Source organism: Megalops cyprinoides, chromosome 3 (genome assembly GCF_013368585.1).
Source record: "Megalops cyprinoides isolate fMegCyp1 chromosome 3, fMegCyp1.pri, whole genome shotgun sequence".
NCBI lineage: Eukaryota > Metazoa > Chordata > Actinopteri > Elopiformes > Megalopidae > Megalops > Megalops cyprinoides.
Genome location: NC_050585.1, coordinates 43,742,624 through 43,765,793, shown reverse-complemented (window position 1 = coordinate 43,765,793; position 23,170 = coordinate 43,742,624). Strand labels below are relative to the sequence as shown.

The 23,170-nt window shown below is 37.7% G+C and overlaps 1 protein-coding gene across 1 annotated transcript; it reads left to right on the top strand.

The window, feature by feature from the left end:
* Positions 1–1,849: 1,849 nt before the first annotated feature.
* On the top strand, positions 1,850–7,475 carry LOC118774544. Its single transcript, XM_036523893.1, has 6 exons — positions 1,850–1,965; positions 2,408–2,474; positions 3,216–3,306; positions 4,565–5,554; positions 6,097–6,447; positions 6,886–7,475. Exons 3-6 carry the CDS (start codon positions 3,276–3,278, stop codon positions 7,473–7,475), a joined length of 1,962 nt encoding a protein of 653 aa, XP_036379786.1. The 5' UTR covers positions 1,850–1,965; positions 2,408–2,474; positions 3,216–3,275.
* Positions 7,476–23,170: the final 15,695 nt, after the last annotated feature.

Below are 23,170 nucleotides of genomic sequence, written 5' to 3'. Positions count from 1 at the left end.
TTTTATATAAATGAATGAATGGATAAATGAGTCCAATATGAGTCCATCAAAGGCGTTGGATGGTGTGGGTAGCAGTGTGACTTAGTGCTACATTTAGCATTGCATTGATACCCCACCTGATTTGTTTGTGTATGACAAGACAACATAACATGAAATGCACTGAATCTTCCCTGCACTACTTGATTGGTTCCAGGCTAATGACATCATAGCCAATTGCTGTAAAAAAAAAAAAAAAAAAAAAAATAGCACTGTTTGGGTCCATGCAAACACTGCAGGGCAGTTTCAGCATTCAGCATCCAGTTTTCTTTGCCTCCTCTGCACATGCCAATGTGAACATACTGCAAAAAACCTAGGAGTCACATTTGGTGTGTCTAGGTCAAGGGATCAAGAGATGTAAATGCATCAAAGATAAGAGCCCAGCACAAGAACATACTGCAAGCATTCAAATATGTCTCATTTATTTTGTATGCATAATGAGCATATTAAAAGTACAGGTATAACGTTACCTCTACTAAAAAAATACCTCTGAGAACAAAGCTCTTTGATAATAAAGTTGCAATTGTTTAACTGATATAACATTACATGTGTTTTTTTTGAATCACCTGCAATCAAGGGACATCAAGTTGAAGTTAATGCATGGCCTGATGCAAAGGGATGCATGGTTGGGTGAAGTGTAAAGAATTGAGCTAAAAAAAAAAAAGCTGCAAGGTTTGTCAAAGCTGGGGGAATGCAAAGGCAGCTCAGCTGAGCTTCTCCTCAGTGCTGACTGGCAGGACTGAAAATTAATTTGAGCATTCAGTGTGAAAATCACACACACACACACACACACACACACACACACACACACACACACACACACACACACACACACACACACACCATGTGATTGGCAAGTGTTTTCTGCACAAAAAAGTGCATCAAAAAATTAAGCCAAAGCTTATTATCATTGTCTCTAAACAGTGCAGGGTCTTGCCTTTTATAATTACTCTGTTGTTAATTACTACTGTTTTATCAAACTCAAATGTCTTAAAGTACATTGTACAACTTTAAGTTTCTCTCTAATTCTGCCCAGTGCTGGCCAGAAGCAAATGGGCTCCCCCTCTGAGCCGGGTTCTGCTCAAGGTTTCTTCCTGTTAATTAGGGAGCTTTTCCCTGCCACTGTTGCCTTAGGCTTGCTCTCAGGGGGTCTCCGGCCTGGGAACAATGTAAAGCTGCTTTATGACAACTTGTGTTGTAAAAAGCGCTATACAGATAAAATTTAATTGAATTGAATATCCAGCAAAATTATGAAATGATATACATGTAATAGAGAGGCCACTGTATTAGGTATGCCTAGTTCATAGTTGATTAGTTCCTCTTTTGCCCTCAGGACAGCCTGAATTTTTCAGGGCATGGACTCAACAAGGTGGGAAGGTACAGCACAGGGATGTTGGCCCATGTTGACTCCAGTGCTTTGTGGTGGTGGATAAAGTTATGTGTTCTGACATGCCACCTTCGGTACCACTGTTGTACTCAGTTGTTAGCTGACCTGTCTGTCAGCCTTCGTTGGCGTCTTTCATCAATGGTCTTTTTCCAACCATAAGACCGACTTTGGTTGGATGTTTTTTGGGAGGCGAACCATTCTAGACCCAACGGTGATATTGTCATTCGTGAAAACTACAACAGGCTTGCTGTTTCTTAAAGACACACGGAGTTTCCCCGCTCATTTTAAAACTGGCCTGTTTGAAAGTCGCTGGCTTATTTTTAAACTGAGTGTCAGTAAGGGTAATAGCCAATAGAATGACACTGCCTGCGATAAGGCAACTTCACCTGGTCAGACCAAAGTTCAATTAAAAGTGTAGCATTCGGTTACGTCTGTTTATTCGCTATCTTGATGTAGCCTAAGCTTTTATGCAATGTTTAAATCATGAATCGAAGTACTAAACTACTGTTGAATTAACTGAATGTTCGTGGAATCGGCTATTGGTAAGTAACTAGCCTCTTCTATATTGTAAGTAATACTATTCAGTGACAAAGTTCAAGTGGGTGCAGCAATGGCGGTGGCGCAGGTACCCTTATCGCCTGTCATAAGAAATGCATTTGCGCTTTAAGTTACCGCTATTTTATTTCATCAAATGCTACATTTCCCGTTGTGTCTGTGCAGTTTACACCATAATAATAATAATTTATTTTATTTCATATACAGCAAAATTATGAAACCTTCGCCCTTTCATTTTAAACTGGCCAAATAAGTGGTGGTAAGCGTTAATAGCCAATATACGCTGCTAGCGATAACGCACCTAGTCAGATGAAAGGTCAATTACAAGATTTTTTTCCTGATCAGATCAAGGTTGTTACAAGCTTAGATTTCACTTGTGTTCGTCTGTTCGTTATTTTGATATATGCTTTTTATGCATTGTTTAAATAGTGGAAAATCTGAACTGAACTTCTGAAGTACTGTTGCATTAACCGAATGCATCTGGAGTAGGCTATTTGTAAGTAACTATCTATTTTCTTTAATCTATTTATGCTGAATAGATGTTCTTGAGTAGCCTAACGCGCTTTTAACGTACAAACAACAATGTAAGTGTACAAAAATTACAAGCTCAAAAGACCAAAAGCAATTCCAAGGAACTTTGTTAATTCTGTACATAACACAACAGGTTACTCTACCAGCGCAGCTTAGTTACCAAAAGCCAAGTGTGGATGTACTTTAAATTTTACTAGAATTAAGTGCAACCTTCAGAATAGCTTCAAGGTGTGATTTAGACTAACAAACATGTAATCTCAGGTTCATATTGGAATTTGACAGCTGGCAACACTTAATGTGGCATGCGAATTTGGGCGTGGAGGTGGCACGTCAACATCTGCTGTAATATCCAGAATGCAGCAGAAATTTAGAATTCTGCAGCACCAACAAGTGTGTGTATTTGTGGGCTAGAGGAAAAATCATCCTTTTAAATTATCATTCTATCAAATCTGATTATAGAAATGAATTCAATCCTACCATTTGGCTGAAAAAAGTAGATTTACTTTTTCACTTCAAGGTATAACATATAACTCAGTTGAAATTAAGTAGTAGTTTTCCATCTCGGAAAGTTTATTCATTTGAGTTCAGTATCAGCATCAACCTGCATTAGATTAATTGGTTTTGGTTATGTGTTGCATTGCGATGTACATGCAAAAGTTAAAAAATCAGTGAGGACTGAATGTCATTTCATTTGTTTTGTGTAAAGGTGTTGGAGACGTGTTTTATTAAGGGGTCCTGGGTGAAGGACTGAGAGAAAGCAAGAGAGATGGCAGCTGGAGTTTCAGACTCTTATTGTGGTGAGTTCATAAAGCCATCATTGTAAGAACCTTTTGTATTGATCAACCCTACATTTGTATATAATGTATTTCTTGGTGATGAATATCAACATGCTTGGTGGCGATTGGGATGTTTACAAAAATGTCTTATTTTAGAATGACGGTTGGTTGAAAGCAGGGAAAGCACGTATCATAACTTTAACCATAAAACCAAAAGTTTTAAGAATAGATATTGATCTAAGATTACAAATCATGCATACATGTTATCCACCATTTCTCAGAGAAACAAATCCATGTATTCTTATAACAACAATTTGGCTCAATTCAGCATCTTCAGATTGACTAAAATAGGTTAAATCAATCTATGTGTGCTATACATGTGATGGATTTTTGATACAAATAATCCTCAAAGGATTAGCAAAGCATAGTAAAATTGTATAAAAATTGTATAAATGGTGGAGCTGGTTAGGGTGTTTGTAAATTCAAACATGGATGTTAGACATTTTTATTCAGCTCTGTAATACTTGTACAGTAGTATGGGGTAGTGGCAAGGAGAAGGCACAGCAGCCCAAACGTTTGTTGGTTCTGTTTCAAGGTGGGACACTGCTGCTGTACCTTTGAACAAGGTTCTAAACTTGAATTGCCTCACTAAAGATCCAGCTATATAAATGGATTATATGTATTTAATTTGCTCTGGTGTCAGCTAAGCAAATATGTGAAATAAATAATAATGAATATTTGTACATGTGAGTTATGTCTCTTTATCCTGCAACTCAAAAATTTTAATATGTAGATTTGCATTTACTGTAGTTTAGAATTTTTGCAAGTTTGTGGAAACATACACATTCCTGATAGAGTAAACAGAGTAGCCTCATGAATCCTACTCTACATCAAGCAAGAAGTCCTGACCACAAAACTGACAGCTATTTGAAATGTTGAAGTGAAAATCATGTGAAAAATATAGTGTTATTTACCTGCATTGTGATTCATATGGAAAATGGACAGTTATAGTTTTGATTTGACAAGGAAGTAAAGTTTTTAGATTAACAGTCGAAGTCTAAAAAAAATCTACTTTTGGATCAAATAGAAGGTAAGTCTGCATTTATTCGGATCAAACTTTTTCAGACAATGGAATCAACTGCCCCATATAAATTCTTTTTGGAAGCATATATATGATCATAGTATAATGTATAGGCATAAGTTTAACTTAAATGCAGATGACTATATCAATAATTAAATGATTTTTAGAAGAGGAATAAACCTTGTTTTGTTCTTGCAGGGAAACCCTCATATCACTCAGAGACAAGGATTGTGTTGCTGGGGATGAGAGGGGCTGGAGTGAGTTCCACAGGAAACACCATCCTGGGCAGAGAGGCTTTTACAGTAGGGAGAAAAACTGTGCAGTGTGAGAGGAGAGAGGGCGTAGTTTCAGGCAGGCAGGTTACTGTAATCGACACACCAGGTATGGAGGGATACTTCACTGAATCCATTTCAGAAGAGGTTAAAGAGGAGATCATGAAGAGTGTGTCTCTCTGCTCCCCAGGACCACATGCTTTCATTCTGGTCTTTGAGATTGGTGCTTTCAAATACATTAAAATTGAAACAATAGAGGAACAATTGAGGCAGTTTGGAGAAACAGTCTGGAGACACACTATAGTGCTGTTCACCAGGGGAGACAAGCTAACAAACACAACCATTGAGAAGTACTTAAAGAAAGATGGGAAATCACTCCAGAAGATAGTGAAGAAATGTAGGTACAGATATCATGTTTTCAACAACAAGGACAGAAGTGATGACACTCAGGTAGCAGAGCTCCTCAGAAAAATAGAGATGGTGGCAAACATCAATGGTCAGTGCTTCACTGCTACTCTAGACATTCACACACTTCAAAAAATGTGTGAGGGAATGGAGAGACATATACTGGAGCTGAGACAGAGACTAGAAAAAGCAATGAGTGAGAAAGAACTGCAAAGAGAAGAGCTTGAGACAGCAATAGTGGATCTGAGACAGAGACTAGAAAAAACAATGACTGAGAAAGAACAGCAAAGAGAAGAGCTTCAGAGACAGATTGAACAGCGAGGAGAAATGTATGAGGAGAAATTAAGACAAATGAGAAAGGACATTGAGGAGAGAGAGACAAAGATAAATAAACTTCAACAAGCTTTAGGGAAGAATCCAGGGATGGAGTCAACCCCTGTGATGCAAAGGCTGTGTGATTATGTGATTCCTGCCAGAAAGACAAGTAGTCTTCCCATCCTGCCACCCAACAGTAAGTTATGGATTTTTAAGATTTATTTTCCTGTTTACATGTTTCAGTGAATAATTTAACAATAATTTAACACATGAAAATGAAATGTGTTGTAATACAATGAGAATGTTGCTTGGTCCAAGGAAATATTGCAAATACATTTAAAATGTTTTAATGCAAATCAGAAATATTGAAATTTACCAAAATGGCAATAATTTACATATTTACATATATTAATTCCTGAAAAAGAAAATGAAATAAGTAGGCAGGCCATTCACCCTAGTTCCTGTGAGTTTCAGTTCACTTGATAGGTGACTACTGAAGAGATGTGTTACCCACTGAAGCTGTCTCCTCTCTTGGAGAGCACACAGTGGGTAGCCCATTTGCATTACTACTTGCCTACCACTCTAGCTACTGAGGTAAAAGTAAATGGTAACTTCTACAGCAGTGATAAATAAATTCTAGAATGTCAGCATCAATTAGAAATGATGGACACCTGCAGTTTTTATCAAAAGTTCAGTATCAGTGTAAAAGAGTGTATTGTTGTGTTGCTTGTTGTTTAGTGAGGGAAGAGGGACCAGCGCCCTCTAAAGGCAGGTGCATGATACAAGAGTCCTCTAATGTCCGTGATGTGGAGCCTCAAGCTCTCAGAAGCAGCAACACTAATGAAGACAAGGTAGAGCAGGATGTGACTGCAAGGAGCGAGGATGGTCTTGAAGATGGTTACAAGAAGAATGATTCCAATAACCAACACAGTGAGAACATCAAAGGAATGGACATCCTGAAACTGGGATGTGGTGAACATAAAGTAGACCCAAAACACGTGATGACAGAGCCACTGAAAGAGCGTGAAGCAGTGCCTCCTTTGAGGAGAAGGAGCTCAGAACACCTCCCTTCCATTAGTGAGTGTAAAAGTAAGTGCTCAGTCACTGATCATGCACACTACTGTCTTTAATACTGTAGAGTTCATGGGTGCACCATGCTCTAGATATGAACACCAAACATTTTTGATTGGTATGGATATTCTACAATGTATCATTTTCATACATTATGAATTATGTGACTGTGGTCCTGTTGGTATCAAGGCTGGTAATATTATTGGTTGCATCATGAGTACAGCATTCATAGCTAGTTTACTATCCAGGATATCTCTGTATCACGTGTGTTTGCATGATCAGACATTATTGCAAAGTACCAATAGCAAAACCATCAAAACTGTAACTCTAGAACAGCAGAGAAAAAAAACTGACAAATAAAAATTAATCCCACTAAACCCTTGAAAATCACCTCTAAACAGCAGTGTCTGTGTTGTGCAGGAATTCTAATGTGAGTTTATTCCTGTGTCATGCCAGCGGACAGCCCCTGGGAAGTCAGCATGGAAGGGGCAGCAGCAGCTTCAAAGGAAGCCGTTCCAGCCCAGATTAAGACCAGAGAGAAGAAAGAGAAATGTCCAGGCTCCTCTGACACAGGCAGTGAAGGACTGCCTGGCCCATGTGAACAAAGCAACAAGATCAGCTGGAAGAAAAGGCTTAGTTCATGGCTTCCCTCTATAGGGAATAATAAAAAGGGCACAAAGAGCCCTGCAACAAGCACTCCTGAGACCACTGCAGCACCGAGCTCAACCACAGGCTCCTTTCCAGAGACTGCTGATAAAAGCTTTCCTGCACATCCTGCTTCAAATCCCATCACCAGCTATGCGCAGAGATCATATTCTGTAACCAATATGGCACCGTCCACACCAGAATCAGGAGAGACCATGACAGATGCATCTAGATGTCAGTCTGATACAAACCTGTTTCGTTGTAGAAAGCAATCCTTCGCTAGCTCTGCAGCTAGTTCTCTGATGACCTTTCTGTCACGTTCTTCACATTCTGTGTTGTCTGTGATGTCTAAAAGCACTTTTAAAGGTTCTACAATATCTTTACCCGCAGTCTTCCTGTGAAGGAGAGCCTTAACCGCCTCTCCCTAAGGACTAATTGATGTCATTAAATGTCAGTTGTGTGGCAATCATTTGTTAATTGTGTTCACCTGTTGGCAATTTGTAGGGGAACCATCCGATTGGATAAAGAGCCACACCTTGCTAATTGAAAGGTGGTTAAATACAGGTGTGGCTTGAGAGCAGGGGAGGCTCACCTTGTCTCTGCTGCTGTTTGTGTATAGGCTGGTTTCCTTCGTTTTGTAGTTTGGTTTTTATTGTTTATTTACTTGTTTATTGGAGGAGTATCGGCCAGCTTCTCTGCACTTCCCAATGACCTGATGAGAATGGAGCAGAGGCCTCAGAGTTTATGAAGAGACTGCCAGGATCCATTTTCCATATTCAGCCACATTGTCAGTGCTTATTAATATTGCTAGAGACTTTTGACATCCACGTAAATTTCATAATTGAGGGTTTATCATATATGAGGGTCATATAGCCATGGTGATGCAGGTCAGGATGGGATTGAGCCTCATAAGGGCTATGAAGATGCTGGTCCTCATGGTGTAATCTCACTTAAACATGATTTACATTTACTCTTATTCATGTGCCAGACACCCATCCACAGTGACTTTTAAAAAGAGAAGAAATAAAATATTACTGAATATGACCACACAGTACATGGCTAGACTTGGACTATTTTGTACTTTTATTTCCTTCTTCTCTGTCATCTTTGTCTATTTTCACCATTGTATACACAGAGCATTGTGGAAACCACTGTGTTTTCAAATTAAGAATGATTTTAAAAATCACAAGGCAGTTACAAGAATAGAGAATAGAATAGAGATATCATTTGTCTGGAATAGTGCCTTGTATGGTTAAGAGGAAATGTGGCCAGAATTTTCATCATACTGACACCAATACCTGGAGTGGCAGAGCTATTTTTGTTAATATGTATATACTGGTATATGGAGAATATCTGATTTTTACTCGTTAATGACATGGTGTGCTTGTAACATGAAAGCACCATTTTATTGAGAAACAACTATTTTTTCTCAATAAAATGGTGTGGTTTAGGTGGAGATTAACTGCTTTTGTAATGCATCCTATTGCTCATTTTGTAATATATTGTACACCTTGTAATCTGTATGTCAAATCCGTATGTTGAAGCGACTGTAGGTTGCATGAATAATCTAATGATCTTGATCTTGACTTTAATGTACTGTATGTTGCCATGGCAATTATGACTTTATGCTGAATTTTGTAACAAATGTAGATGAAGAGATCAGTGTTGAGTTTGAAATGTTTTATGTGTTTATTACTGGTAACAAATGTATGCATGTATGCAAACCTGTGAAAAGTGTTTCCAGAATCACTCTTCTATGCATATCAAAATATCTGAAGTACAAGTCAAATGGGGAAGCTGAGTGAAATAGCAACTTCAGTATGTGGGTAATACTAACAATTGATGGTGGATCTTTACTGTGCAGAACACAGACAATGCCATCGGGGTCTCCTGTCTGGTGATGTGCAGTTCCAAAGAACCCTTGCACAGTCTCCTGCACTTAATGCTTGATCGGTTTTGCATGGGGCACCTTCTCTGTGTGATGTGTCCTACAGGGGAGTCCTGTACATGTCAACCAAGCACACCTGCGCAATACTTCCTCTAACTGATGAAGGCATCTTCAGCTTTCACGCGGAAAGATGCACTGTGACCACTATGCTTATCGAGTAGAGACCATCTCTCCACCCGTCCGTCAGTGAGGTTGCCACCAAATGGAGGCAGTTTTACACAGGTCACAGGTTTATATGGCCTATGGGCAACATCGCTGGCACATGTCAGAGAGGCTAGCGCATAACACAGTGCCTATGGTTACAGGCCACATAATGTAATGGTCCTGTACATATGAAGCATGGACTTGAATTTAGATACGGTCTGGGTGTATTGCATAACTACTGAATATATATGCATGTGAGGCAAAATTGGTTGATGGCTACCAGCAACAAATACAAATAATGTATTAATATTAAATCCATGAATAAAGGGTAAAAAAACCACCTATGTGACTGAGTTTTTTCCACAGAGAACTAGTAAAAACACAGTGTAAGACATGTTCTGAAATGTATTTGTTTTATTCTCAATACAACAAAATACAAAGAATGTACAGGACAGACTGAGAAAACCCCTTAATTACAAGTTAATACTCACTTCACAAGAATGTATTTAAATTACATGTTATTCCAAGAAAAAAAAATGAATATGATCGAGTACCTTTGTTAATCCTCCACATTTTTCATAGCGTTAAAAAATAATCCAGTTCAAACTCTTTACTGGATAAACCAAGGTCTCTTAAGACTAATTAGGAGAGCACAACCTACAAACGTCTAAAACCGTTCAACATACATAAAAACGTGTCCCCATTCAATACATTTCTAACTCGATTTAAAAGGCACCAAGGTTGGTACTATGAGAAAAGAGAACCCAGGGCAAGTTTTTGGTTGGACATACCGAGCATTTATAAATTAGGCTTGTAAGGCCCATTGACATTGTGTGAGTGGTACATCCAACTGAACACTTCCCCTGAGATTCAGTATTAAATACTTGTAGATATTTTTTCAGAAAGGTTTAAAGCTGATAACAGCCCTGGGTGCCTTTTAAACAGGAGGAACCTTCCAACATGACTTGGAAACTAAAGTTGCATGAAAAACAGAAACAAAAATTGTATGGCTAACCGTATACATAATATTTTCCAGTTTCATTCAGTTTGATCAACAATATCCATATAAGTGAAACCTCTCCATACCATATATATATAAAATAGAATATTTATACTTCATGAAAGCACATCAGTGATGATTATGAAGACAGCACAGAAGCCAGAAAGGCAAGACATGAAATACAATAAAAACAAAGTGAACTGATCCAAACATTTTCAATACATCACTTGAGTCTGGCTCCAATCATAGTCATGGTGATCCAGGTCAGGATGGGACTGAGGCACATGAAAGGCATGTAACCAGAGACTCATGCACACTAATATATTTGGTTGTATTAAGCTTGACTGTATGAACATCAGGTAATGCAACAGACACTAATGAAATATTCTGCAAATTAAATGTTAATGACCTACCATGAGTGAAAGTGGTAGTCCATGAACTCTGTATCTTAAAATCGTCTTGATGCAGTTGTATCTTTTATATGTGCATATAAATAATCTAATAATCTTTAGTTTCACATTTTTTTATTACATGCTGTCATAGCAGTCATGATTTCAAGCTGATTTTTGTAATAGACAGATGTATATGATGAGATCCATAAAAACATTTTGTCCATGTTTGAAATGTTTACGAGCTGATTACTGTTGACACGTGTGCATATAAGTAAACATGTGAAAAGCGTCTGTAATTATGCTGTGCATAATCATTTTTTAAAAGTACTTATTTAGACTTATGAAATGTCACCATGGTTTTTATTTTCTTTGGAAACAACACACTTTAAAACACCTTGTGGCAATTGGCTGTTAAAGGTACCATACAAAAATAAAAGCTGATCGACTGAGTTCCGATCCAGCTAAATTATGGCATGATACAAACACATATAAGTGAATACACAGCAGTAATACAATATAATTTTTTGATTCCTTCTTTGACTTTAATGTACATGCAGGACATGCAGCTCATTCCAAGATGTCACACTTTAAGACCAGAAACTGTCAGAATGATCATGTAGACGACATACCTCTGTCAGCAATACTTCAAACCACTGATACTAGCCAATAAAATTGTATATGCATGGGTGACGCATTCTAACCAGAAACCGTTTAGAGGAAGTAAAGTTTCTTTTTTTTGTCCGTCTTTATCTTTAGTCATTTTTGATATAGGCCTATGTTATGTGCTATTTGTGTGATAGACTCTATATGTTATTTCAGTGTTTAGTTAATGCTTTTAAAAGCACGTCTGTTACATAAATCCCATTGTATTTACATCTGCTTCGGTAAGTAATTAAGCTACAAATATTTGCGTAGCTACGGCGGCGAGTCAGCTACCGTTATGTTATAATATATATATTTTTAAACTGAAGCTAATATTTCACCTTGTAGAATGATTTTCCGTTGTGTTATTGAATTAAAATGACATTTATGTTCTTGATAGCAAGTAGAAAAATCTCTTTATTAATGATGATGTTGTTTGTTTTTGGTCTAACTCATCATAAGCCTACCTTTAGGAACATAAAAAGTAAAAGTACAAGATCTAAGAAGATATACAGAAGATCTAAAAAATTGTGTCAGAAACAACTTCCAGCGCAATAGAAGGTTTAGAAAGCAAATTATGCACGTAACTTAAAGACCGCAAAAAAAAAAAAAAAAAATGCGCCACCAAAATCGTATCAAAGTAACACTATCAAAATATAGGCTAATATAGCCTACTTGTTTTTATTTAGCTTTGTTTACTACTAGACCAAATGTATGCTAATATGGATAGTATTACAATGTACTGTAAACCTGCAGCTTGAATAGTTAATGTAAAGAAATACACCTTTGTTAGGAATGAGGAAGTGAGACAACTGACTGTCATTTCATTTGCTTTGTGGAAAGGAATTGGAGACATGCTTAATTAAGGGGTCCTGGTTGAAGGACTGGGATAAACCAAGATGGCAGCTCGGGTTTCAGACCTTGGTGAGTTCATAAAGTTGCCACTCTAAGAGTTTTTGTACTGACCACCCCTACATCAGTGCAGGCATTGGATATCAGCAACAGATATCAAAAAGTTTGCTGTTGGTCTGAATATTTACAGAACAGCATTTCATTGTAAAACAGTATTTTACTCTGGTGGTTAGTTCACAGCAGCAATCATGACCAGGGTGGAACGTTGTAACATTAACCATAAATCCACACATTATGAGATCAGCCTCTCAGAAGTTTTAATATGCAAATATTGACATGTAATTGTTTTGATTTTGTGCTCGTTTATAGCAACATACATACATAAACAACAATTTATGTGTTTTCTAACATAAAACTAATGTAACCTTAAAATAATTACCAATGACCAATGCTACATCTGTGCAGGCATTTCTAAGCGATTGATATCAACAATTTTGCTGTTGGTCTGAATATTACAGTATTTCATTGTAAAATAGTAGTTCACTGTGGTGGTTAGTTCACAGCAGCAATCATAACCAGGGTGGAACACCATATTGTAACTTCAACCAGAAATCCACATGTTATATGAATATGGATTTAACATTACAAATTGTGCATACATGTTTATCCACCATTTCATAGAGAAGTAGACTCATATGTCTCTAGATCGGCACTTTATGCCACTTCAGTAAGGTAATATTGAATCATAATTTTTATATGCAGATATTGGCATTTATTTGTTTTGATTTTGTGCAAGTTTATGGCAAAATACATACATAAACATCAATTTGTGTGTTTTCTAACATAAACCAATGTCACCTTAAAATAATTTATTCTGAGTTTCATTGTTTTCTACGGAAGCCGAGAACAGTCGTGCTTGCAATTATTATTTTTTATGCCGTTATCTCAAGATCACAAGTTAATTATTTTGTTATCTCGAGATAACAAAGCTCGTTTTCTCGAGATAACGAGATAATTTATCACAAGAAAATGACTTTTGTTTTCTCAAGATCACGGGATAATTATGGAGAACTCGAAAATGAGTGTCTGGTTCATTTGATCAGCATTTCCCAAACCTCTCCTGGAAGGCCACTTGTCCTGCATGTTTTAGATCTCTCCCTGCTCCAACACAGCTGATTCAAATGATCAACTCGTTATGAACTCCTGAAGCTGCTTAATAATAAACTTGTGATAACAAAGTAATTAATAATTATCACGAGAAAACTAGCTTGTTATCTCCAGATAACAAGATAAATTAACCCGTTATCATGAGAACTTTGTTATCTCGAGAAAACAGGCTTTGTTATCTCCAGATAACAAGATATTTAACTGATCTGATCTGATAATTGAACTGAATTAACTTAATTGATCTCGAGACGGCTTTAAAAAATATTGCAAGCACGGCCATTCTCGCTTCCGTAGCTTTCAAATAAAATATACAATACAAAATTTCAACATATCATTTGTAATTCAGAAAAATTAAAGAATTGCTCAAGGATCTGAATACTTTTGCAAGGCACTGAATGTCTGCTGCGACAAGCAAAGTCACAAGTTCTGCTTTATAATAAACAAGAAGTTCTGACTGCAACCAAAGTGAAAGGGAAAGGGACAGGAAAAGGGGCCGTTATATTGTTGTCAGGAAAAGTGTTTTAAATAATTTTAGATGGACGGTTTGAAGTCTAAGGACTGTATCTTTGTGTCACAGGATGGAGCCAGTATGTATTAAAAAAAACACTTTCAGACAATGACACTAACTGCTGTGTTAAGTGGAAGCATAGTTATGAAAAAAAACTTTGCAGTAATCATTTTAACTTCAAAGAGATACAGGGACATATATTAGCATGTAAAATACTTCTCAGGAATTAAACAATCTCCATGTATTTTTTCAGGAACACCCCCATGCCTCACAGAGCTGAGGATTGTGTTACTGGGGATGAGAGGGGCTGGAATGAGTTCAGCAGGAAACACCATCCTGGGCAGAGAGGCTTTTACAGCAGGGAGAAAAACTGTGCAGTGTGAGAGGAGAAAGGGTGTAGTTTCGGGCAGGCAGGTCACAGTAGTTGACACGCCAGGTATGGAAGGATACTCCATTGAAGGCATTTCAGAAAAGGTTAAACAGGAGATTATGAACAGTGTGTCTCTCTGCTCCCCAGGACCACATGCTTTCATTCTAGTCTATGGTGTTGGTGCTTTAAAATACATTAAAATAGAAACAATAGAGGAACAATTGGAGCAGCTTGGAAAGACAATCTGGAGACACACTATAGTGCTGTTCACCAGGGGGGACAGGCTAGGAAATGAAATCATTGAGGATCACTTAAAGACAAAGGAGGAATCACTCCAGAGGATACTGGAGAAATGTGGGGACAGATACCATGTTTTTAACAACAAGGACAGAAGTGATGAGACTCAGGTAACAAGGCTCTTCAAAAAAATAGAGGAGATGGTGGCAGACAACAGTGGTCGGTGCTTCACTGCTACTCTAGACATTCACAAACGTCAGCAAAAGTGTGAGGGAATGGAGAGAAAGAGATTGACATTCAGAGTAAAAGAAACTAAGGCTAAGGACACACAGCAAAGAGAAGAGTTTGAAAAGGTGACAGCGGAGCTGAGAGACAGACTAGAAAAAACAATGAGTGAGAAAGAACAGCAAAGAGAAGAATTTGAGAGGGAGACAGTGGATCTGAGAGACAGACTAGAAAAAACAATGAGTGAGAAAGAACAGCAAAAAGAAGAGTTTGAGAGGGAGACAGTGGAGCTGAGACAGAGACTAGAAAAAACAATGAGTGAGAAAGAACAGCAAAGAGAAGAGTTTGAGAGGGAGACAGTGGATCTGAGAGACAGACTAGAAAAAACAATGAGTGAGAAAGAACAGCAAAGAGAAGAGTTTGAGAGGGAGACAGTGCAGCTGAGACAGAGACTAGAGAAAACAATGAGTGAGAAAGAACAGCAAAAAGAAGAGTTTGAGAGGGAGACAGTGGAGCTGAGACAGATACTACAAAAAACAATGAGTGAGAAAGAACAGCAAAAAGAAGAGTTTGAGAGGGAGACAGTGCAGCTGAGACAGAGACTAGAGAAAACAATGAGTGAGAAAGAACAGCAACAAGAACAGCTTCAGAGACAGGTTGAACAGCAACAAGAAATGTATGAGGAGAAATTAAGACAAATGAGAAAGGACACTGATGAGAAGGAAAAAGAGATAATGATACCAGGACAAGCTTCAGGGAAGAATCAAGGAAACAAGTCGACCCTTGTGATGCAAAGGCTGCATGATTATGTTTTTCCTGCCAGAAGAACAAGAAGTTTTCACGTAGACCCACCCAACAGTGAGTCATGGATTTTGTAAATTCATTTTTCTGTTTACATGTTTCAGTGAATAATTTAACTGGTGTAATATGAACATGTATAGCTTATGTTTTCCAAAGGTCTCACTAGATACTTTTCCACTTTTGACCAGAGGACAATGACCGATGAACCAGGAATTAATGGCAGGAATTTAGTAATGACCTCAAATAATCCATGGTTTTTCATTGTCTTTTTGAAATAAAAGTTCTAGTCCTTGAATGAACGAGTTTGTAACTGCATCTTTGTTTTTGCTTGTTTGTTTGTTTGTTTTTATTTTGATCCAGCATAAAAATGAAATGTATTGTAATATACTGAAAAATATTGTGTGGCCCAAGATACATAAAATATTTTAATGCAAATTGGAAATATATTGCAATATACCAAAACAGCCATAATTTACAGATTTACAATGTATTGGTTGAACTATATTATATATATGCTGTAAGCTGTTCTCTCAATAACTTATTTTTTTGTAAGGGATGGTATGCATAGACTCTCACACAAAAAATTTGACTTCAAAAAAATATTGTGGTGTTACATTCAGTATCTTCAAACTTACCCTTGCTGCCTGTTTCGAGCCAAGGGTAGCAGCAATATCACAATCAAGGCTTAAATCCCTGAGTTAGCCTCATCTGTGGGCTCACAAATTCCTGAAAAAAGACAATGAAGAAATTGGGCAAGCCATCCACCCTAGTTCCTGTGAGTTTCAGTTCAGTTGAAAGGGGACTACCGAAGAAAAATGTTACCCACTGATCCTGTCTTGGCGAACTAAAGTAAAAGTAAATGGTGACTTCTGCAACAGGTATAAATATATTCCAGAAATATATTCCAGAATGTCAGCATTAATGAGAAATGATGAGCAACTGCATGCTTTATGAAGGGTTCACTATCAGTATATATTTAACAGAGCTTATATTTCTTATATTTGTTATTTAGTGAGGAAAAGGGGACCAGGCCCCTCTAAAGCCAAAGTAAAAGAGTCTCCTTCAAATGCCAGTGATGTGGAGCCTCAAGCTGTGAGAAACAGAAGCACTAATGAAGAGAAGGAAGTGTCTGCAAGGAGTGAGGATGGTGTGGATCATGATTACCACAGGAAAAGTGATTCCAATAACCAACACAGTGAGAACGGCAAAAGGATTGACAGCCTGAAACTGGAACAGGGTGAACGTAAAGTAGACCCAAAACACGTGATGACAGAGCCACTGGAGAAAGAGGATGAAGCAGTGCCTCCTTTGAGGGGAAGGAGCTTAGAACAGCTCCCTTCCACTGGCGAGTGTAAAAGTAAGTGCTCAGTCACTGATTGTACACACTACTATCTTTGCATTGATAATACTGTAGAGCTCATGGGTTTGGCATCCTCTCAATATGAACACTGAGGGGTTTTTTTTATTAGTAATTAGCATTTTACAGTCTGAATATTCTACAAAACATAATTTTATGACAGCCAATATTGTTGTGGGCCTTTTGGTTTCAAGGCGAGTAATATTACTGAACGTCATGAGTACAGTATTCACAGCTGCAGTTTACTGTGCCAGACACCTCCATAGCTGGTATGCTTGCAGACACCATTGCAAAGTACCAATAGTTGAATCACAAATATAACTTCAGAAAAACAGAGAACAAACTACCAGATACAAATTAATCCCACTAAACACTTGGAATCATTTAAGTCTCTAAATAGATCAGTATGTTTGTTGTTCAGGAATTCTAACATATTTTTATTACTGTGTCATGCTTGCAGAGAGCCCCTGTGAAGCCAGCATGAAAGAGACAGCAGCGGCTTCAAAGAAAGCCATTCCAGCCCATCTTAAAACCAGAGAGGAGAAAGAGGAGCATCCTGGGTGCTCTACCACTGGCAGTGAGGGACTGCCTGGCCCATGTGAAAAAAGCAAGAGGAAGTTCAGCTTCAAGAAAAAGTTAAAATCATTGTATTCCTCTCATTCCAAAGAGGGCACAAACAACCCTGCAACAAGCTCTATTCAGACCACTGCAGCACCAAGTTCAACCACTGACACCTCTCCAGAGACTGCTGATAAAACCTCTCCAGCACATCCTGTTTCAAGTCCAGTCGCCAGCTCTGCACCAAGATCGTGTTCTCTAACTGACTTGGCACCTTCCACAACAGAGTCAGGGGAGATCATGACAGATGCATCTAGATGTCAATCTTTATTACTCAAGTGTCCTTCTATAAGCCAATCTGTAGGGGGCGGTCCGTCACATTCTTCGTGCTCAGTGGAATCATCCATTCATGAAAAGAGTGTTTTAGGTTCTACACAATCCTTATCAGCCGCCTTACTTGTCACCTGATGATAGGTAATGGTGCAGAAGTGATTCCAGTGGAGAGACTGTTGGGATTCACAGAGACAACAGCAGGGAGGGGGGCTCTTTACATTACATTACATTACATTACATTCATTTAGCAGATGCTCTTATCCAGAGCGGCCTCCAGCACAAAGGCTCTGGTTCTTATTCCATATTCATCTCCAGAGTCGCTTTCAAAAAGAGAAGAAATGATACATTACTTTACAAGCCCATACAGTAAATGGCCAGACTTGCACTATTTTGTCATTTTTTCTTCTTCATCATCTTTTTTGTCTTACTGTTTTCATTGTTTTATACATAGCTATTACAGAGAGTGTTATGGAAACCACCATGTTTTCAAATTATAAAATGATTTAAAAAAAACAGTAGGCCAAGTTACAAGAATGAGGAAAACATTTGCTTGGAAAAGTGCCTTGTATGTGTAAGAGGAAATCTGGTCAGAATTTTCATCATACTGACATCAGGATTTGGGATGGCAGATCTATTTTTAATGTGTATATACTGGTATATGGAGACAATCTGATTTTACCTTTGAATGGCATGGTGTGTTTGTAACATGAAATCACCTTTTTATTGAGAGAACTGTCTGAGTAGCAGTTTAGTTGGAGATTTCTTGTTTTTATAATGCACCCTATTGCTTTGAATGGCAATACAGAGATACTAGTGAAGCAAGTGTAACATATGAAAGAAGCCAACCAAATGGACACAGAGCACATGTACACACACACACTTAATGTAATGAATAATGGGCAAGTGTGTTGAATGGGCCCCAAACTAGTCTGATTTTACACCTGTTGCAGAAAAAAAGCTTGCTTGTTTTAACTTAAGGTAATGTGATAGATAATAATGAAACATCCTGCAAATTAAAGATTAATGACCACAAATGCATACAGTAATGAATGAAATCTATGTCTGAAATGTATACCTTGAAGCAACTGTATTCATGTTCACTTACAAAAAATAATCTTGTAATCTTGATATTGACTGTTTTATTCTATGCTGCCATGGCAATTATTACTTTACGTTGAATTTTGTAACAGACATATAGATGAAGAAATCAGTGTTTAGTGTTCAGTGTTATCAGTGTTGAGTTTGAAAATTTTTTATGTGCTTTTATGTGCATTTATGTGTTTATTACTGGTAACAAATATATGCCTGTATGTAAACCTGAAAGTCTGCAATTATACTGTGCATATTATGCTTATACTGTGAAGAATCATTCTAAATAGAAAATTCTAAAAAAAAAAATGACAATAAAGCTTTTTGCTTGTTGGTCTGAGTAATATGCACATACCAAAGCTTCTGAGGTGCTAGTCAAATAGAGGAGGTTGCTGTTGCTAATTGGACTGAAGCCCATGCTGACATACCCACCCCTATCCCCAGCGGAATGAAGCCAATGTGTTCCACCTGTGAGGTTCCAGTTACTGTCGGCTAGTGACACAGTCAGGTTTGAACCCGGACCATCAGCTCTGCACAGAGATCATATTCTGTAACCAATATGGCACCCTCCACAACAGAATCAGGAGAGACCATGACAGATGCATCTAGATTCAAACCTGTTTCATTGTAGAAAGTCAGTGAGGTTGCCACCAAATGGAGGCAACCTCAGGTCACAGGCTTATATGGCCTATGGGCAACATCGCTGGTGCATGTCAGAGAGGCTAGCGCATAACACAGTGCCTATGGTTATAGGCCACATAATGTAATGGTCCTGTACATATGAAGCATGGACTTGAATTTAGATACGGTCTGGGTGTATTGCATAACTACTGAATATATATGCATGTGAGGCAAAATTGGTTGATGGCTACCAGCAACAAATACAAATAATGTATTAATATTAAATCCATGAATAAAGGGTAAAAAACCACCTATGTGACTGAGTTTTTTCACAGAGAACTAGTAAAAATGACATGTTCTGAAATGTATTTGTTTTATTCTCAATACAACAAAATACAAAGAATGTACAGGACAGACTGAGAAAACCCCTTAATTACAAGTTAATACTCACTTCACAAGAATGTATTTAAATTACATGTTATTCCAAGAAAAAAAAATGAATATGATCGAGTACCTTTGTTAATCCTCCACATTTTTCATAGCGTTAAAAAATAATCCAGTTCAAACTCTTTACTGGATAAACCAAGGTCTCTTAAGACTAATTAGGAGAGCACAACCTACAAACGTCTAAAACCGTTCAACATACATAAAAACGTGTCCCCATTCAATACATTTCTAACTCGATTTAAAAGGCACCAAGGTTGGTACTATGAGAAAAGAGAACCCAGGGCAAGTTTTTGGTTGGACATACCTAGCATTTATAAATTAGGCTTGTAAGGCCCATTGACATTGTGTGAGTGGTACATCCAACTGAACACTTCCCCTGAGTTTCAGTATTAAATACTTGTAGATATTTTTCCAGAAAGGTTTAAAGCTGATAACAGCCCTGGGTGCCTTTTAAACAGGAGGAACCTTCCAACATGACTTGGAAACTAAAGTTGCATGAAAAACAGAAACAAAAATTGTATGGCTAACCGTATACATAACATTTTCCAGCTTCATTCAGTTTGATCAACAATATCCATATAAGTGAAACCTCTCCATACCATATATATATAAAATAGAACATTTATACTTCATGAAAGCACATCAGTGATGATTATGAAGACAGCACAGAAGCCAGAAAGGCAAGACATGAAATACAATAAAAACAAAGTGAACTGATCCAAACATTTTCAATACATCACTTGGGAGTCCAAAATGTCTGGGGTTGGGAGAAAAAAAAATCTCAAAAAGGAAACATGACAACTGTGTGTATATAATATTTTCAACGTATTATTTACAAGGTATTCTTAATATAAATGTTGAACTGCAATAAAAATTGGTCCTAAAAGAAATATATTTATATACAATTATACATATTCGCATTTAAATAAAAACATGCAAGTGTTATGTCTTTCAGTGGGATGTCAAAATGCCTTCTTACCCTGGATTTCAGTAATATAATAACGTTCAAACCTGGCAACAAACAAACAAGCAAGAAGATAGCCTTGAAATGAAGGCCACGAAATTGGCAATAATTCAAAGATCTAGCTCTCTATCTCTAAGGAGGACACGATAAAATAAATACGCATGTTATGTGAAAATCCATAAAGTAATGTATATTCACCTTCGTACTTCTCTATTGATAACCATCACGAACCTTGCATTTGCACTTAAATTATACCAGTGTATAAATAAATTAAAATCTGAGATTATGAACAACACAAAAGCTACTAAAACATATATGTCAAAAGTGGGGATTCCACGCAGTAATTTTAAATGGCCTGAGCCATCAATGTACAGCCAAAGTTTTTGCACACATGCTATTCATCCTATTTTTTTTTTTTTGCACGATATGTTGGTATGTGTAAACCAGAGTGGTTATTCCAATTTATGTCAAAAGTACTCGCACATCAATCAGTACAGAGGTCTTTTTTTAATGATTCCAAATAGCATATTGGCCTTTTTCACTGAAGCTAGAGGAGTAGAACCCACCATTCTGTGGGGCTGTTTGTTCAGTGAATGCAAAGAAGAAAGTGTATATAAAATGATTACCTAAAAGTGAACGCGCCTCAGAAGTAGATTAAGCCAAAAACCTCTGATGGAAACCCCACTGTTGAACCCCTACGTATCCAAATATCAAAAGCCCGGTTACAAACAAGTATAGAATTAGAAGTAATTTTTTTTAGTACTTTGTTTAAAAAAACTGCATAGATTGTTCTGTTCTTCAACACTTACTGAACTGAGAGTGCGAGAAGAAATAACAGTTTCCCCCAAAAGAAGACCAGGGAGCCAATGGCAAAATCTCTAGTGCTGGAGATGGTGCATTTTCAACATACTTTACACAGTGGTGCTTTCTGAAAAATCCCACATGTGAAATACTATTTTTACTGTCCACGTTCAAGGGGTGTTTTTTTGTAAGGACAGAATAACATAAAATGATTTGGGAACAGCAGTAAAAAGGATACAACACAGGGTTAATTTAAAAGCAGTTGACTACTTCAGTAACACAAACCGATTTAGACACCTAACCTGCATTATAAATATATTCCATATAATGCCTTTTAACTGAGTATCGCTGTATATTGTGTAATGTCACATTGCCTCATCAAACAAAATAATTCTGAATACACAAATCACTTACCTAAGCTACTCTGGAAACCCCATTAAACCCTCCCCTAAAATTTAAATATGATAATTTCATATACAATAGAAATACTTTGCATTTCTTAGTACTTATTTCAACCCTGTTTTCAAGCCTTCACATCTTGAGTGAAGTTAAGAGAATCTGAACAGCGGCATCGCTTGATACATAAATAAAATCTATTCTGGGTTATGCGTTTTGTTATTTGACTAAAACCTCTCCCGAGCTCCCAACAACGATACAAAATATATGGCATTTCTCGTGTGTATGTTACATTATAAATATTTAAATCTTAAAATGTGAGTGCATACATTTTCCTTGATGGAACAATCTTCTGAGGGCAATTCTGCCAGACTACACTATTAAATACTACTCGAGGGCAAGGTTTGCGTTTGCTTTTCACACCCTGTTGTGCCGGAGGGAAACACACCATGAAAAACATCCGTCAGGTGTACCCTTTCCGGAAAAAAAAAACCGATGAAAACACGACGCTGTGAGAAGGAACGATAAAGACACACCGCGAGGCCAACGGGGGGACAGCTGAAGAAACATCAGCTCAGGATACGACGGAATTCAACGAGGGCGCTCAAGAAGCAGAAGGTCTCCTGATGCTTCTGGATGGTAAGAGACGCATTTTTGCAGGAACGAGTATAGCAGTTTGTAGGGCGTACGTGGCTCAAGTTTTCAGCGTCCTTGTGAGGTACAAAGAACAGGCTGTTTGGGATCAGCCAGGTAACCACGTGACTCAACCCAAAGCCCTCCCCCCTCCTCTGATTGGCACCCTCCCTCTCAGCACACTCCTGGCAGACTGAGGGGAGTGAACACTGAGGAAAATCCACCAATCAGATGGAACTTGCTTCCACAAAACTCCTCTGCGACATCGCACACAACACTGTGACGAGCTCTACTGAATGCTCCAATAAGCTTCCTCTGAGTGCCTGTACCTGGTTAAAAACCATCACACCGAGCTCTAGTTCCCGCTGTGACAAACTAACATCCAGACACAGCTCTGTAGTATGAGCATGTAAGAAATTACATGCACTCATATTCTGACAGATACTGAATTTCCTGTATATTAAATACAAGGCACAAAAAACAGATATAAAAAAAGAAAAGGACAGATCTTAGCTTTAAAGCACCTTTGGTTAAAAGGAGGTACTTTGGTTAAAAAAAAAGCCAAATAGCCAAAGGAAAAAAAGAGAAAACATTGATTTGCTCATGCCCTA

What these genes read in the sequence shown, in the direction of transcription:
- LOC118774544 (XM_036523893.1), top strand. Translation starts at nt 3,276, where the DNA reads ATGGCAGCTGGAGTTTCAGACTCTTATTGTG. An exon ending in AGTTTCAGACTCTTATTGTG is followed by an intron (nt 3,307 to 4,564) that starts GTGAGTTCATAA and finishes TTGTTCTTGCAG; the next exon opens with GGAAACCCTCATATCACTCA. An exon ending in TTCCATTAGTGAGTGTAAAA is followed by an intron (nt 6,448 to 6,885) that starts GTAAGTGCTCAG and finishes GTGTCATGCCAG; the next exon opens with CGGACAGCCCCTGGGAAGTC.